Source organism: Musca vetustissima, unplaced genomic scaffold (genome assembly GCF_032173495.1).
Source record: "Musca vetustissima isolate MV318-11 ecotype Yass unplaced genomic scaffold, APGP_CSIRO_Mvet_v1 utg204116, whole genome shotgun sequence".
In the NCBI taxonomy this organism is placed as follows: Eukaryota; Metazoa; Arthropoda; class Insecta; order Diptera; family Muscidae; genus Musca; species Musca vetustissima.
Window position 1 is genome coordinate 6,121 of NW_026880103.1, and position 17,496 is coordinate 23,616.

The following is a 17,496-nucleotide window of genomic DNA, read 5'->3' on the forward strand; positions in this document are numbered from 1 at the left end:
AATACGAATCTATTGGTATATGACACTATAGGTGTCCCATGTCTCTAACATGAACATTTTTTTGTTCGCATTTTAAAAAATAGCTGTTATTTTGGGGGAAGGAAATTTAAGGAAATTTAAAATATTTTAAAATATTTAAGAGTGGTGAGAGTGTACAACCTAAATTATGAAAATTGTGATGGTAAACGCAAAAAAAATGTCACGAGTTCCTACCGTAGTTCCTATAGAGTATATAAATTCTTAATCAGAATAAAATTCTGTGTGGATTTAACAAAATTCATAATATTTAAGATATGGAATATATCAAACCATGTTTTGGTATAGCCACCATATAAAAGTAATTTTTAATGATTAGGCTGTACCAAATTTCGTGCAAATCGAAAGAAATATAGAGACTTTGGGGCACCATTTACATGAAATCGGACGACACTATATATGGGAGCTATATCTAAATCAGGACCGATTTTCATGAAACTTGGCAGACATAATTCTAGGCTCAATTAAGTACGTTATGCCAAATTTCGTGCAAATCGAAGGATATATAGGGACTTTGGTCCACCATTTACATGAAATCGGACGAAACTATATATGGGAGCTATATCTAAATCTGGACCGATTTTCACGAAACTTGGCAGACATCATTCTAGACCTAAATGATTAGGGTGTACCAAATTTCGTGCAAATCGAAAGATATATAGAGACTTTGGGGCACCATTTACATGAAATCGGACGAAACTATATATGGGAGCTATATCTAAAAAAGGACCGATTTTCATGAAACTTGGCAGATATCATTCTAGGCTCAATTCAGTACGTTATACCAAATTTCGTGAAATTCGAAGAATATATAGGTACTTTTTCCATTTACATGAAATCGGACGAAACTATATATGGGACCTATATCTAAATCTGGACCGATTTTTACGAAACTTGGCAGACATCATTCTAGACCTTAATGATTAGGCTGTACCAAATTTCGTGCAAATCGAAACATATATAGGGACCGTTTCCATTAAATCGGTTAAATATATATATGGGAGCTATATCTAAATCTGAACCGATTTTTCCCAATTTCAATAGGGTTCGTCCTTGGGCCAAATAAGTGACCTGTGCTAAATTTCATCCAATTCGGATTATAAATGCGACCTGTACTTTGTTTACAATTTTACATCGACAGACAGACGGGCGGACGGACGGACGGCATATTCTCAAAAGGAACCATGTGTCTATCTCGTTTCCTTTTGCCTGTTACAAACATATGCACAAAGACATAATACCCTGTACCACAGTGTGGTGAAGGGTATAAAAAATCGGTGTATAAAACTCAACGTTACAGGTTTACTACTCCATTCCATATCTATATCAATCCAATTCGGATCATATATGCGACCTATACTGTGTTTACAATTTAACGTGGACAGACAGATAGACAGACGGAAGGACTCGATGCATGTCCTTCCTTCAGAAAGTGCATATTCTCTAAAGGAACCATGTATGTAGCTCGTTTTCTTTTGTCTGTTACAAACATATGTACAAAGACATAATACCCTGTACCATAGTGTGGTGAACATAGCGAATTTATGTGCAAAAATGGAGACTCCCATTCTCGGAGTCAAATTTTTTGTTGATATAATTCGAATCTACACTAATTAAAGAATGTCCCTACAAAATTTCAATTGAAAATCTCAAGAACCCATGAAGATACTGCCGATTTATAGTGTCAGCATCAAGTGACGGCTGAAGGGCTTCTCAAACTTTAAACGCGTTTTTCTCTTTTACGAATGGCGGGCACGATAACTCAAAAACTAATAACCCAATATATTCCAAATTTGTACACGTTTCTCTGTGAGTGTATAGCTCTCGTATGAACTAGGACAAAGCCAATCGGTGAAGGTCTTCCTTATTATACCCTTCACCACACTGTGGTACAGGGTATTATGTCTTTGTGCTTATGTTTGTAACAGGCAAAAATAATCGAGATAGACCCATGGTTCCTTTTGAGAATATGCATAGAATCACTTTCTGAGTCGATTTACGCGTGTCCGTCTGTCCGTCCGTCCATGTATTTTTGTTAACAAAGTACAGGTCGGATTTATGATCCGATTTGGCTGAAATTTGACACAGGTCACCTAATTGGCCCAAGGACGAACCCTATTGAAATTGGGAAAAATCGGTTCAGACTTAGATATATCTCCCATATATATTTTCGTCCGATTTAAGGTAAATAGTGTACCAAAGTCCCTATATATCTTTCGATTTGCACGAAATTTGGCATAGAGTAATGAATTAGGTCTAGAATGATGTATGTTAAGTTTCCTGAAAATCGGTTCAGATTTAGATATAGCTCCCGTATATATCTTCGTACGATTTAAAGTAAATGGTGTAGCAAAGTCCCTAAATATCTTTTGATTTGCCCGAAATTTGGCATAGCGAAATGGATTAGATCCAGAATGATGTGTGTTAAGTTTCCTGGAAATCGGTTCAGATTTAGATATAGCCCCATATAGAACTTCGATTTGCACAAAATTTGACATAGTGTACTGAAGTGAGTCTGGAGTAATGTGTGTAAAGTTTCCGGAAAATCGGTTCAGATTTATATATAGCTCCTATATATTTTTTCTATTTCCCTTTTCCAAATAACAAAGATGATAAAAGTTATTTTCAATCAAAAAGGAATTAAATCAGAAACAACAAAGAATAATTAAACACAAAGAAATCTCATTTTAATACTTATTATTTAAATTATCTTTCGTATAATAACACAAAAGGGACTTTTACATTTTTTCTTTCACTGATCTCGGCGAAAAATGAGAACACAAGATGACTACTTTACTTCCAAAGATTACTCAATATTAATTTGTTAAATACAACCAAAAACGTAACCTTGAAAATTTTTAAAGACCATGTCCCTTCATAAACCAAAAACGGCAAAGGCAGTCGATGGCAACACAAACTGACCAACTACTTCCACCCTGCTCACAGATTCGACGAATGGCAGTGCAAGAAAAGTGAAATCAATTACAAATTAATTAAACGGAACTTTGCAAATAGGGGGAAAAAGGGGATTGGCGAAAAAGAAAATCACAACAAAATCACTTAAGGAACACATTTTTCCTCTCTTCTTCGTCTTGCTATTTGTTTGGGAGTCTTTGTTGTTTTTTTTTTTCTCTTTTCTGACCAAGTGATGAAGGGACACGAACAAAAAAATCTTTAAATTTTATTGACAACACTTGGGAATGCTGTCGTTGTATGCATGTCTGTCATTATGTGGGCGTTGAAAATGTTAATTTAACTCAACAATTTGTAAAGCAGACGAACGCGAACGAATGAAAAACTCTTCGAACGAAGGTCACAGCAAAGAAAGGTCTAATTTCGAAAGGTTAATTGTGCATAAAAGAAATGTTTAATTGCCGATGTCTCAGTGAAAATTTACATACCAATGACAGCACGAAATTAAGTCACTTGTCTTCGAAGTTATCCGGCGAAAAACGTAGACTAAAACAAGTGAAAAAGCGTTACCAGCGTCACCATAGATATACTGACAGATACTAGAAATGAAAATATAGGGAACTTACCAAAAAGTGGACCTATACCGACATTTCTAAAAACAAATTATGTAGACCATAATACAAATTTCAGAAATGTTTAATGGATGATTATACCCTCAGCCTCATCGAAGTATAGGTTCTAGACCCCAAGTTTCTTTGGACCAAATCCGTTTCAGAAAATTTTGATTTCATCCAAACAGCATCCAAGCATTGCCCATCTTATTACTTCTTCCAAACATAATTCAAATTCGAAGATGGGGAATATCGGTCCACTCGTTCTGTATTTTGGATTTGTTTTAAATCTCTCCTAAAAGAGGACAATTTGGGTATATTGCGCATATGTATCTTTACATTTGCATGTCAATGTTCCCTCGAAGGAACATACGCATGTCTTTCTACAACCTATGATAAATTTAATTTCATTCGGGCAGATTTAGAGTCGTCTGCGTACCATGGGCCAAATTTATGGAAAACGTTTTATAGCAAAATTTATACACGCTATTCGGTACGCCACACAGATAAAAAATTTATTTCAATCAGACATCCGTTCGAAATACATATGGAAGCTATGGCTGCATCTGCACCAATTTCAACAAAACGCCGTAACGTCATTCATGTCCCAATTTGATACCATGTTCAAAATTTCGTGTTAATCGGACAACCATTATGAGTTTGGAGCGCCATTTATGTAAAATCGAAAGAATATATATGAACATGTGGGATCTACATAGAAATCTGAACCGATCTAAAACTTACCACACATCATTATCGACACAATTTAGCACGCTATGACAAATTCATGCAAATCCAAGAATATATAGGGATTTTGGTGCAACATTTATATAAAATCGGACAAAGATATATATGGGAGCTATATCTAAACCAGAACCGATTTTCACGAAACTAAAAACACATCATTCTAGGCACAATTCAGTACGCTATGCCAAATTTCGTGCAAATCGAAGGACATATAGGGACTTTGGTGCACTATATATGGGAGCTATATCTAAATCTGAACCGATTTTCACAAAATTAACCACACATCGTTCTAGACTTAATTCAGTACGCTGCAGGAATCAAAGGGACAATGATAAAATGGAAAAGGCATGGCAATGTCATGACAACTTTAAGCCATTGTCCACTGAATTAATGTTTAAGCAGGATACCAAAAAAAAAAAAAAAAAAAACTTGGAATAAAGCGAGTAAAATTTAAAATCAAACATATGTCAACATCAGTATGGCGAGTAGTTGCGGATATGGCATGGTACTAATGATAGAAGTGGTACTGTAAAGGGTATTTTACAGAGCAATATTTGAAAATGAAAGTCGGACATATTTTAATATTTGAAGATGGGAACAGGTTTCCTAAGAAACCGGTTGAGGGGTCTGCAAGCAAATAATGGTTAGTTCAGAGTCTTTGCAATATAGATTTCACCCTAAACTTATAAATTGGGTACCCCATAAGTCCAGCAGGAGGTCATAACAAACTACAAAACAATAAGTCTCATAGATGTTTTTGTTGTTAATTTATCGTTAAAAATGCGATTTGAATTTAAAAATTATACTTTGGTTTTGCTACAGACGAGGATACGTATAATCGGAGAAAGATATTTGCGCCTAACAAACCATAATGCTAACAGCCTGTCATATTACATGGATCATCTACCTATATCGTCTCACAGCAGAATACCTCACGACCAATATGAACCTCAATGACCACCAATATTGATCTCTATAGTCACTTATATGGAACTCTCTATGGATATACTATATATAAGTAAATTCATAGAGATTCTAACCAAGACATTCATGAAACTTTGCATACAAAGAACCATAGAAAACTCCTTATCATTTATACGATCCCTATAGAGCTTATCTCTGCCCTGTACATAATTCTATGAAATATCTTAGCATCATACGGCCCTTATACAGCTCCTCTCTTTATATAGGCATGTACATCTCTTCAGCTATGCGGATCTGTACAGAGCCCCTCAACATATATTTGAACCTTTAAAGAACTCCTCAACAGTTATAGGGATCTCAATAGAGCCACACCTGTTTGGATCTCTATAGTGTTACACCATCAGCTGTACGGATGATGTCTAAACTTCAGTCCGGTCATGTCATGTGCACTTATTTTCTCATTCCTGTTTTCCTAAAGCCATTCAATTATTTTGCTTATCCTTATTTAGATTTATTTTAATGATATTTTCAAGAAGTGTCAACGATGATCCTTCTAATGTCCTTTTCATATATTTCGTTACTGTGTCTGTTGAATGATATTTTCATAATTTTTTCTTTAGTGTTTTTCGTATCCTCTACCTCAATGATGTGAAAGCTAATTCCGAAGGAATTTATATTTTAAATTTATCTACAAAGGGGATAGTTTTTATCGTTTCTTAGAAATGCTAAGCAAACTAATTTCATGCAAATCAGAAATTGAGATAGAAGAAGACAAATTTTTCCATTATTAAGCTAATTTATTCATCATCTATCATAATTATGGCTCAGTTGACCGTTCGGCAAAGACGATGCCCAGCTGACTTCAAAGTCCAATCCATGACACACGTTTATGTTTGTGTAAGCCAGAGTATATGCGTGAAAGAGTTTACAATAAGGCTGCGGAAAAATCTGTTTTTCACTTGTTTCCCATTGCGTTATATTTAGCTCTTCTTCTACTAACATGTTTATGTCTTTTGTATGCCTTGCACAAAGCATACATGGTGACACTACAAATCCTTTCTAAACTCCATGAATACAAAACCGATGAAGAGAAATAACAGAAGTGATGTAAAGCCTTGGAAATGAGTATTGGAGTTTCCATTAAAAAAGAAAAAAAATCGATTTAAGTTTGACACGACATTTTAGTACCAGGAAAGTTGTAAGGAAAGCTGTGGTCATTCAAAGTGGAAACAATTGAATCTCACTAAGAAAGCGGTTAAAAAATTGTGACGAGCCAAAAGTCGGAACCTTGTTTTTGGGCCACAAAATTAAATAAAATATTTGAATTATAAATGTATTAATATTTTATTTGAAATCATGTTTTATGTTATGTGACACAATAATTGAATTACTAGTTATTTAAAGAAAATATATGAAATTTATGGTATTCGGTTTTGTTTTTGAAATTAACGGTCAAACTGATCCCCCTAGTGGTCATATGATAGACTAACCCTGAACAACGACGATGAGATCCGTACGGCGTCAAAATATAATCAGTCGACATCGAGCCACTGAAACAGTATAAAAGGAGGCGCAATCGACACAATCGGGACAGTCTTCTGTGGATGGCTGTTGTGCTAAGTGGGGTTTTTAACGTTCCCTTGGCAGTAAATTTAGTTAGTTTGTGTAGTCTAGAGAGTTAAGTGGGGTTTTTAACGTTCCCTTGGCTCTAAGGTTTTTGTGTGTGTGTCTCGGCTGTTGAGTGGAGTGGGTTTTTAACGTTCCCTCCCTCTCCAGACATATGTTGGTGTGGGCTTTAGAGTTGAGTGGGGTTTTAACGTTCCCTCGGCTCTAAGGTTTGTGTGAGTGTCTCGGCTGTTGAGTGGAGCGGGGTTTTAACGTTCCCTCCTCTCTCAGACCGCAGTGAGAGCAGTCGGTAGGGTTGAGTGGGGTTTTAAACGTTCCCTCGACCCGTGCTGTCATCGGGCTGCCGCTGTGCCTAGCTACTGCCAACCTTCGTGTGCTGCCATCGGGCTGCCGTTATTCTTCGTGTGCTGCCATCGGGCTGCCGTTATTCTTCGTGTGCTGTCATCGGGCTGCCGCTGTGCCTAGCTGCTGCCAACCTTCGAGTGCTGTCATCGGGCTACCGCTGTGCCTAGCTGCTGCCAACCTTCGAGTGCTGTCATCGGGCTGCCGCTGTGCCTAGCTGCTGCCAACCTTCGAGTGCTGTCATCGGGCTGCCGCTGTGCTTTGCTGCCGTCATTCTGCGTGCGGGTGTCGTCCTAGCTGCTGCCAACCTTCGAGTCCTGTCATCGGGCTGCCGCTGTGCTTTGCTGCCGTCATTCTGCGTGCGGGTGTCGTCCTCGCCGTGCTGCTACAGTGTGTTGTGTGTTATCAAAACTACAAATGTGTGAAATGAATAATTTAGTGAAATCAATAAATTTTATAACGTTGATAAAAAAAAAAAATAAACAGTCTTCCTCTCTTATATGTCCCACAACATAAATAAATTCTTGTGTCGACCCTGGCCCTCCGTTGAACTATCCCAGCTTCAAAGTGAAAACACGTCGTCACAATGGCGCCCGAGCAGGAACCTTAAGAGCGAGAAAAAAACAACAATATCTATAGACGTGTTAAATGAAGAAAAAAAAATAATAATAAAATATTGACACCTAGAAGAAGCAAGACTTTAGAGACAGTGATAAACATTCCGTGGTGTAAAAATAAATAAATTCGTGAAAAAAAACAAAGGAAACCCGAATTACAAAATAGTAAAGATGTTACGAGTATCCTGGGCATACACCTTGAAACAAGAAGATCTAGTGGCGTATCTTATGGAATTTCAACTAGATTCTACTGGGAGAGTGGACGATCTTCGTAAGTGATGGGCGAAGTTCTTAAATCAAGATCACGACGAAGCAACAAGGAAAAGATTGCATGAATTGCAAAATAAACATGAAAACGGGAACATTCCATCCACATCAACTTTCCGCTCTCCGTCAAAACTGCCGATGATTACTATTTCCCCAAGTGATACAATCAATAAATCGCCAGTAAAAGCTGAGAAATCAACCTACCCCGTTTATCAAACCATGGATCCAACTAGTGAAGACCAGCAAAGCCAAGAATCAACGCTGAAAACCGAGTACGTTCCTCCGTTAGCTAACCTTCCTGGAACGGAGCATAGTCCGATTCAGCGTCCAGTCAACCTGCTTGATCAAATACATAAGTGGAACATCAAATTTAACCAGGGCAGGGATCCTATAGAGTTTATAGAACGCATAGAAGAACTAGCGCTAATTTACGGAGTAGAATTAAACCATCTTATAAAAACTATGCCGGAACTCTTTCAGGATAAGGCTCTCATATGGCTGAGGAACAATAACGGACACTGGATAAGCTGGAAAGAATTCAAGAAAGATTTCCTAAATTTCTTTTTACCTCCAAGATATTTTGAAAAATTAGATGACGAAATCAGAAAAAGGGTACAAAGACCCAAGGAATTTTTCAAGGAGTACGTCTTGGCCATCCAGAAGCTAATGCAACACGCGGAAATGACGGAAGAACAAAAGCTGGAACGTATTTTTAGAAATTCCCTAGCAGAATACCAGTGGTACATAAGACGCAAAGACTTTAACTCCTTGTCGGAATTGATTAAGCTAGCAGATGACATGGAAAGTATTCCGAATACCGTCCGACATGAACCACCACGCCATTACCAGAACTTCAATCGAAATGCAGATTATTCAAAACCCAACTCTCACCGAATAGAAAGAAATTATTGGGCTACGGAAGAGCCGGCCCCAAAAAGAAATTACAAAACTTCATTTAAATGCGAGGCAAACCGACTAACCGCCAGAATGGTCATTGAAGGACGACTAGTAACCGCTACAGTGGACACGGGGGCCACAAGTTGTTTTATAAAAAAGGAGTTAGCCGAAGAATTGAAGCAAAATCCAGTGTATAATCGACACCAAACAAATGTTATTCTTGCAGATGGGACCGCTGTTAATATTACCAAGTCAATTACACTCCACGTAATTTTTGGAAGCCAAAGTACAGAAATGCCATTCCTAACAATGCCCAAATTCCAAGAAGATATCATCATTGGTCTGGAATTTTTCAAGCGATTCCCCACTACGATTTATTGTGCCGGACTCAGCGTGACACTCTACGAACCGGAACGGCAAACGGAACAGTGTATCATGATCAGCGAGGCTAACCCTACCCAGAAAGAGGTAAGAAAAGCAGTTATATGTGGTCGACCCGCGGAAATATTACCCCAAAATAGAATAAACAATAATCAATTAAGTGACGAGCAGCAAAGAGTCATGCAAAAATTCTTTTCAGAAGAAATACCACTTTTCGAACAGATAAAAGGGCTCTCCAATATAACTGAACATAAAATTGTCATGACGGATGATCGCCCCATAAAATTAAGGTATGCTCCCCGAAATCCAGCCATGCAAGCAATCATAGACGCAGAGGTGAATAAGCTAATTGTTCAAGGATGTGTTGAACCCTCAAAAAGTCCATACAGTTTCCCTATAACTTTAGTAAAAAAAGGAAAATGGAGACTGGCGAACGTGTATGGATTTTCGACAATTAAATAAAAGGTCTGTACCGGATGCCTACCCATTGCCACGTATAGACACGATATTAAATCGGCTAAGAGATGCAAAATTTGTAAGTAGCTTAGATCTGAAAAACGGTTATTGGCAGATTCCCTTGGCTGCGGACAGTCGAAAGTACAACAATATTCCTTCGTTGTGAAATACCGTAGAGGAAAACAAAATGTTGTGGCAGACACACTCTCGAGGCAACCAGTGGAGATTTTGGAATTAGCCACCATCAAGGAAAGTCAGAATGGATGTCTTTGGATAGACAAATTGAAGGAAGGTATCGTAAAGAATCCAAAAAAATATCCGGATTATACCCTTATTGATGACCACGTATATCGGCATTTACCTCGGCAAGTAAACGACGACGACTGCACTCCGTGGAAGTTGTGTGTACCAATCACATCCAGGGAGAGGGTACTAGAGGAAAATCACGATAGTCTCGCCGGTGGTCACCTGGGCATGCGGAAAACTAGTCACAAAGTGGCTAACCGATACTTCTGGCCGGGTATGTTCCAGGATATAAAACGATATGTAAGAAAATGTGCATCGTGCCAAAAATATAAATCAAGCCAACAACAACCGGCTGGCGAAATGTTAACTCGAGTCCCCGAGGAACCATGGGCCACAATATGTGCGGATTTCGTGGGACCTCTTCCGCGGTCGACTCACGGAAACTCGATGCTGTTGGTAATTATGGATCGTTTCTCGAAATGGACAGAACTAATACCCCTTAGAAAAGCCACAACGGATGGTCTAATCAAAGGTTGTCGAGAGAGGATAATTTCCCGGTATGGCGTACCAAAGATGATTATTACGGATAATGGCGCCCAGTTTACCAGTGCAAAGTGGGAGAAATTCTTGAAGGAAATGGGCATAAAACACCAGCTAACAGCGCCATATACTCCCCAAGAGAACCCTACTGAAAGAACTAACAGAACTGTTAAGACTATGATTGCGCAAGTATCCCGGCAACATCATAATAAATGGGACGACGCGTTGCCTGAAATTATGTTGGCTATTAATACTAGTGCCTCCGAATCCACAGGATATTCCCCGGCATTTCTAACACAAGGCCGTGAACCTAGGCTACCACAGGCCTTATACGACCAAGTTACAGCTGGAACAGGTGCCAGAATAGTTTTACCTGAAGACCGAGCACTGGAATTAAGGGAAATATTTATAATAGTCCGACGAAATCTAGCCAAAGCAGCACAAAATCAGAAACGACACTACAATCTCCGACATCGGGCATGGAAACCAAAAATTGGGGAAAAGGTTCTTATTAGATTGCACCCCCAATCAAGAGCCATCGATAACTTTGCGGCGAAACTGGCCCCGAAATATGGGGGCCCATATGTGGTGGAAAAATATAAATCACCAGTAATTGTGGTGGTCAGGGCGAACGAAAAGGACATGCGTACAGTGCATGTCAGTGGTCTTAAGAAGTATTTCGAATAAATTAAAACATTATTTCGGAGAGGCTTTATGTAGAAGATCTATAACTTAATATTCCTCTATCATTTAGACCGTTTGTGTGTTTCATTGTTTTGTTTTCTTTTTTTTCTTTTAGACAATGACGGTATTAGCCAAAAAGTAATTTAAGAAAGAAAACATATAAATATAATAACAAATACGTGTTTAAGATAAGTTCTGAAATTGTTATCTACATCTCACAACACACTGCGATTATGGACGGAGATAGTCCAAAGACAAAAAAATTTAAGGAAGCGATGAAAAAATTCCGTACCCACTTTGAGAGGGCAGAGTCACAGCGACGTCGAACCATTTTTATTGATGACGATGATATTCCGAGTACCAGCCGCAATGCACCGAGACGATGTACAAAACAACGGGATCGCCCTCCATCCCTAAGAGGCGAAGATCATATATTCTTTAGAATGGAAGAAACAGCCAATAATATCGCAGACGTACGCCCGACATTCCCAGATACACATGGCAAAAATAATGAAAAGCGCACAGAAAGGCAAGGTTCACCACGTCCGAATGATGCCACCGTACATCCTGAGGTACCACGAACACCAATATACATATCATGCAGTGAGTCAACTCAAGATAGTACCGATATGTCCGATATAAACACACCCACTACTTCCATATATTCCGAGTTGCCGATCACGCCGGGAAAAAATGTTGCCAATTACTCCGACGAACAATCCACGCTTCCACGACCACCGATGGAGACGAGCGGCGAATCATCTGTTTCAGACATAGATGAAGATGAGTGGCGTAACTTCTATGGGTATGAGGATAAGAATATAGAGAAGAAGTCGCCGACAGCACCTCCTAGTCCATCATCCACCGAGTCCGATGAAGAAAACTACAAATGCCCAAGTCCAAAGCCTAGGAAAGGTTTGGGTTTCATCGAGCAGAAAGATCGTGAGTATCGCTATTTGGGGTTCAGATGCTACGAACGAACTGTCACTGTAAAATTGCTGGTTCCGGATCAGGATAAAACACCGATACTAGCCATCAACGGAGAAGAAATTAGTAAGGCCTTATCCGCAGAACCAAGTATATATGATCAAATGCCCGATTTGGAGCCCATAATTGACAGTTCAGAAACCATAGCTGCCACCCAAGTAACAAGCGACAATGACGAGGAAGCTTCAAGATCGTAAGTAAACAGTTTCGTAACCGTTTCCGAAACCCCAGACCTGGAATGGTGGACGCAGTGGCACGCAATAGTTGGAGTAAAGACTCCATCACCTATTCGAATTTCGATTGAACCAGAAATGGCGACAAAACGGAATGTGAATGTAACTGAAAGGCCCGTAGCCGAGAATCCGAGAACGCCATTTACAAACACGAAGGATGATGGAATAGTGGGACAAGGTTTTTCGCAAACGTCATACTCATTGGCGAGTCCATCTTCGTCACCCTCAAAATCATCATCATCCCCATCAGCAACTTCATCCTCGGCATACTCAAAGTCAATAGTATCCTCATCATCAACTTCATCATATATACCATGCCAACTACCATTCATAACTTCCAGTAACACATTTACCAACCCGAGAGAACCATCATCCCCCACAGAAATATCAAAAGTCCCCTTATGCGCCAACGTAGCACCAGCTAGCCACCACCCAAACTACCTAGAAGAAATATTCGTCCCGAATGCGGAAGAGGGTAAAGAACGTCCAAGCCAAGGCACAACTTCCATCACCGAAGGGAAGGAACAAATTAGCAACAGTCATGACACTTGGAGCCAAGTTCCACCGGATAACTATCCTAGTGACTTGCGGGACATTATTGTCAAATTCCTGAGTAGGTCCAAAAGGGGCAAACGGGCGAGAAAATTAATCCGACTACGGGATCAACAATACCGAATTACCGTCACGGCCAATGGTGCAGTGATGGTCTTCCACAAAAATCTCTACGGAGGCTCCAAAATTCACCCGAATTCACGCTAGCTGAAAGGACGTAGAAATTGAGGAGGCGAGAATATTAAATTGAACAATTCGATGGGCTTCCGCCTGTTGATATGCAACAGGCTAGACGAAGCCACATAAGATTGAAAACAAATCAGGGGAGAGATGGGAGGCCTTGTAACGAGCCAAAAGTCGGAACCTTGTTTTTGGGCCACAAAATTAAATAAAATATTTGAATTATAAATGTATTAATATTTTATTTGAAATCATGTTTTATGTTATGTGACACAATAATTGAATTACTAGTTATTTAAAGAAAATATATGAAATTTATGGTATTCGGTTTTGTTTTTGAAATTAACGGTCAAACTGATCCCCCTAGTGGTCATATGATAGACTAACCCTGAACAACGACGATGAGATCCGTACGGCGTCAAAATATAATCAGTCGACATCGAGCCACTGAAACAGTATAAAAGGAGGCGCAATCGACACAATCGGGACAGTCTTCTGTGGATGGCTGTTGTGCTAAGTGGGGTTTTTAACGTTCCCTTGGCAGTAAATTTAGTTAGTTTGTGTAGTCTAGAGAGTTAAGTGGGGTTTTTAACGTTCCCTTGGCTCTAAGGTTTTTGTGTGTGTGTCTCGGCTGTTGAGTGGAGTGGGGTTTTAACGTTCCTTCCCTCTCCAGACATATGTTGGTGTGGGCTTTAGAGTTGAGTGGGGTTTTAACGTTCCCTCGGCTCTAAGGTTTGTGTGAGTGTCTCGGCTGTTGAGTGCAGCGGGGTTTTAACGTTCCCTCCTCTCTCAGACCGCAGTGAGAGCAGTCGGTAGGGTTGAGTGGGGTTTTAAACGTTCCCTCGACCCGTGCTGTCATTGGGCTGTCGCTGTGCCTAGCTGCTGCCAACCTTCGTGTGCTGCCATCGGGCTGCCGTTATTCTTCATGTGCTGCCATCGGGCTGCCGTTATTCTTCGTGTGCTGTCATCGGGCTGCCGCTGTGCCTAGCTGCTGCCAACCTTCGAGTGCTGTCATCGGGCTACCGCTGTGCCTAGCTGCTGCCAACCTTCGAGTGCTGTCATCGGGCTGCCGCTGTGCTTTGCTGCCGTCATTCTGCGTGCGGGTGTCGTCCTAGCTGCTGCCAACCTTCGAGTGCTGTCATCGGGCTGCCGCTACCAGTAAGGAAAGTAGTAAAGTCGGACGGGGCCGACTATATGATACCCTTTACCACTATGGTTATATTAAACAGGACTATTAACATGAAATTGGATGAACTAAAATATGTGATATTTATCTAAATGTGAATCGATTTAGATCAATCCAGAAACATATCATTTGTTTGCTACAATGGGGCAAAAGTATGTAAATTGACTTCAAACTAATATCAATAGGACATCCGTTGAGCTATGTCTGTACTTCTAGATAACGCAACTACGTTATCCTATTATCAATTTTGTACGTTGTGCAAATATCATGTCAATCTGACAGACATGAGGAGTTTGATGCACCATTTACTTAAAATCGGACGAGAATATATGGAAGCTATATCCAAATATGAACCGATTTCAACGTTTTTTTTCTTATCGTGCAAAAAGCAACACAAAAAAATTATTCAGGGGTTCTAATGTACCAATTCTGTTTAGTTGGAGTCCCTGGAACACGAAAATACCTTTGGTTTTTCTGGGTCACTTCGAAAATTAGTTTTATAACGGTAAATGTAGAGAAAAACGTGGTCTCATATATTTTCAATTTGAAACGCGATTAACTTATTTACTATATAACGGATCTATATTATTTTTTTTTTCTTTCGAAGAATTTTTAGAATTTTTCCTTTCTAAAATGATATATTTTTGGTAATCTCGTTTCCTGCTACAAAGTGTTATGTTTGTAACAGAGAATAGAGAATATACATAGAATCAATACAAAAATGTGTAAAAGTTATCCATTTTTCAAGCGATTTTTTTAATTTTTGAAATGTTATTTAATTTTCTCCCTCGTAATATAATAAAACTTATACGGATTGATATTATAATTTTACCGTATAGTCCGAAGAAAAATGAAATTTGTCTTTTTATGCGTATTGTTTCACATAAAACAAATGGTACATTAGAACCCCTGAATAATTTTCGTGTTGCACAGTGTAAAATATAAGGGAGCTATATCTAAATCTAAACCGATTTTCACGACACATCATTCTGGACTAAATCCAGTACGCTATGCAATATTAGAACTTTGGTACGTTATTTACATAATATCGGACGAAATGCATATATTTAGATTTGAACCGATTTTCACGAAACTGAGCACACATAATTCCAGACTCAATTCAGTACGCTATGGCAAATTTCGTGCAAATCCTCTGTCACACAAATCTGAAACCCAGAATCTCTACCACAAAAATATCAATCATTTCAATTCGCAGCAGATTTGAATATTGAAAAGTTGTGCGACAGTACACTACTAACACAACAACATCGATGACAACAACAAGGACCCATGTGTCTTCTACGGTGGAAAAGCTATCAGCAAGAATGCTGGAACATCGTCATCGTTGTTGTACAGACAACAGTAGAGGTGAATGAACAAAACTGAGACAATGAATATAATACTGCAAACACATCAACAGCAGCACCGGTGGGGCGACTGCAGAATATGTCCTTGGCGTTATTGTGTTAAAAATATATTAGGTGGGAAGAGTGTGGAGGAGTAGCTTCAATTAAACAATAGATATAGCTTGATTATGCGTGTGTGAATGTGTTTGTGTGTCTGTGTGCCGGAAAAAGTGGAAACCATCACAACTTTTTGTAATTTTACATCACCATCAAACATTTGGATGAGTTGGTAATCTTGACATTTTGGTCTTTACACAAAATGTGTTAACATTGTAATTTAGATTTTTACCAGTTTGTTTGGCAAATCGAATGAGGGTAAGTACCAAGTATTGTTTCTCATCATATATATATATAGAGGAAAGGGTTGTTGTGTTTTATCTTTCTTTAAGTGAGTGTAAGTATGAGTTTATGAAGTTTGTGTTTAACTTTCATCAACATCAGTAATGATCAATCAATAATCAATAATGATTATCACCCAATGCATACACACATACATAGGTATTCATTACTATTAGGAATTTTGTCAAAGTTGCCACAAACATTTTTAATGAAATGAGGATACTTTAATGAAATGAGAATACTTGTGTGTAAACACAATTCTTCTAGTAAATCTTATACACATCACAGAATTATACAAGTCCACTCATAGAAGACCAGAAGGCCCCGTTTATAGAATTCTAAACGAAATCCAAATGAATGAATTAGTAAAAACATTTTTCAGAAAACATCTGTAGTCATGCATCCTCCTACAGACTCCAATAAGACGAAAATGACGTTATATAGATCTTCTATAGTCAAAATACCTTCCAAAAACCGAAGTCCCCTATATTAGAGGAAGAGCCCCTGTTGACGAAAGTCGTCTTGTATTTTTTTAGATCTTTTTGTAGATCTTCTTTCAACTGAAGACCTCCTACAAGCATTCTATAGACATAAAACCTCTTTCGGACCTTCAATTAATGGAGTACCTCTTGCAGGGCTCTATATATATTATTTTATAAAAAGGCTTAGTGCTCTTTAATAAGATGATCCTTCTGCTCTTCTATTAGAAGACTCTTCTGATATTTATTATATAGAAATAATTCTTAAATAACCAAGATACTTGCAGGCGAAGGGGAAGGAAAGTTGATATCGGTTTAAGACTAAATTAGATGTGAACCAGTAAGGTAGGGATGAGGAAAAGGTTAGAATCGGTATGGCATTTGTTGTAATTTTTTTTCTTGTTGAAGATTATTAAGTCGACATGCAATAAGAAGACACTGCTAGCATTCCAACGAACACCTTAGAAAAGTATTTTCATATGAGACATACTGGTGTTCTGAATATATTAGCATAACAGTAGCCTTCTTGCTATCCATATGAAGATCCCATTGGCTCCCTTAAAAAGAGAAATACTATTGGCTCCCAAAGGCAGAATATACTGCTTTTATTTAAGAATTCTCTGTTGACCTACTATTAGAATACTCTTCTGAGTTCATAGAAGAAGAATTACTTGCCTTCAGTAAGAAGAATATCAGTTCTGTTATGTAAGAATGACACAAGTAGCGTATTCTTTGGACTGTTTCTGGTAAAAAACCAGTAAGGAAAGTACTAAAGTCGGACGGGGCCGACTATATGATATTCATCACTATGGATATATTAAAAAGATGCATCCTAACAGAAGGGTCA

At 38.7% G+C, this 17,496-nt stretch overlaps 1 protein-coding gene and 1 long non-coding RNA gene across 2 annotated transcripts; one reads left to right on the plus strand and one right to left on the minus strand.

Moving 5' to 3' along the window:
* Positions 1-7,034: 7,034 nt before the first annotated feature.
* On the minus strand, positions 7,035-14,329 carry LOC133325484 (uncharacterized). The gene is made up of 4 exons (XR_009754164.1): positions 14,239-14,329; positions 14,130-14,191; positions 7,334-7,427; positions 7,035-7,255 (listed from the first exon to the last, which is right to left on the minus strand). It is a non-coding gene; the product is annotated as an uncharacterized LOC133325484 (long non-coding RNA).
* On the plus strand, positions 8,318-14,335 carry LOC133325483 (uncharacterized). The gene is made up of 2 exons (XM_061534226.1): positions 8,318-9,448; positions 11,403-14,335. Exon 2 carries the CDS (start codon positions 11,521-11,523, stop codon positions 12,469-12,471), a length of 951 nt encoding a protein of 316 aa, XP_061390210.1. The 5' UTR covers positions 8,318-9,448; positions 11,403-11,520; the 3' UTR covers positions 12,472-14,335.
* The last annotated feature ends 3,161 nt before the right edge of the window (positions 14,336-17,496 follow it).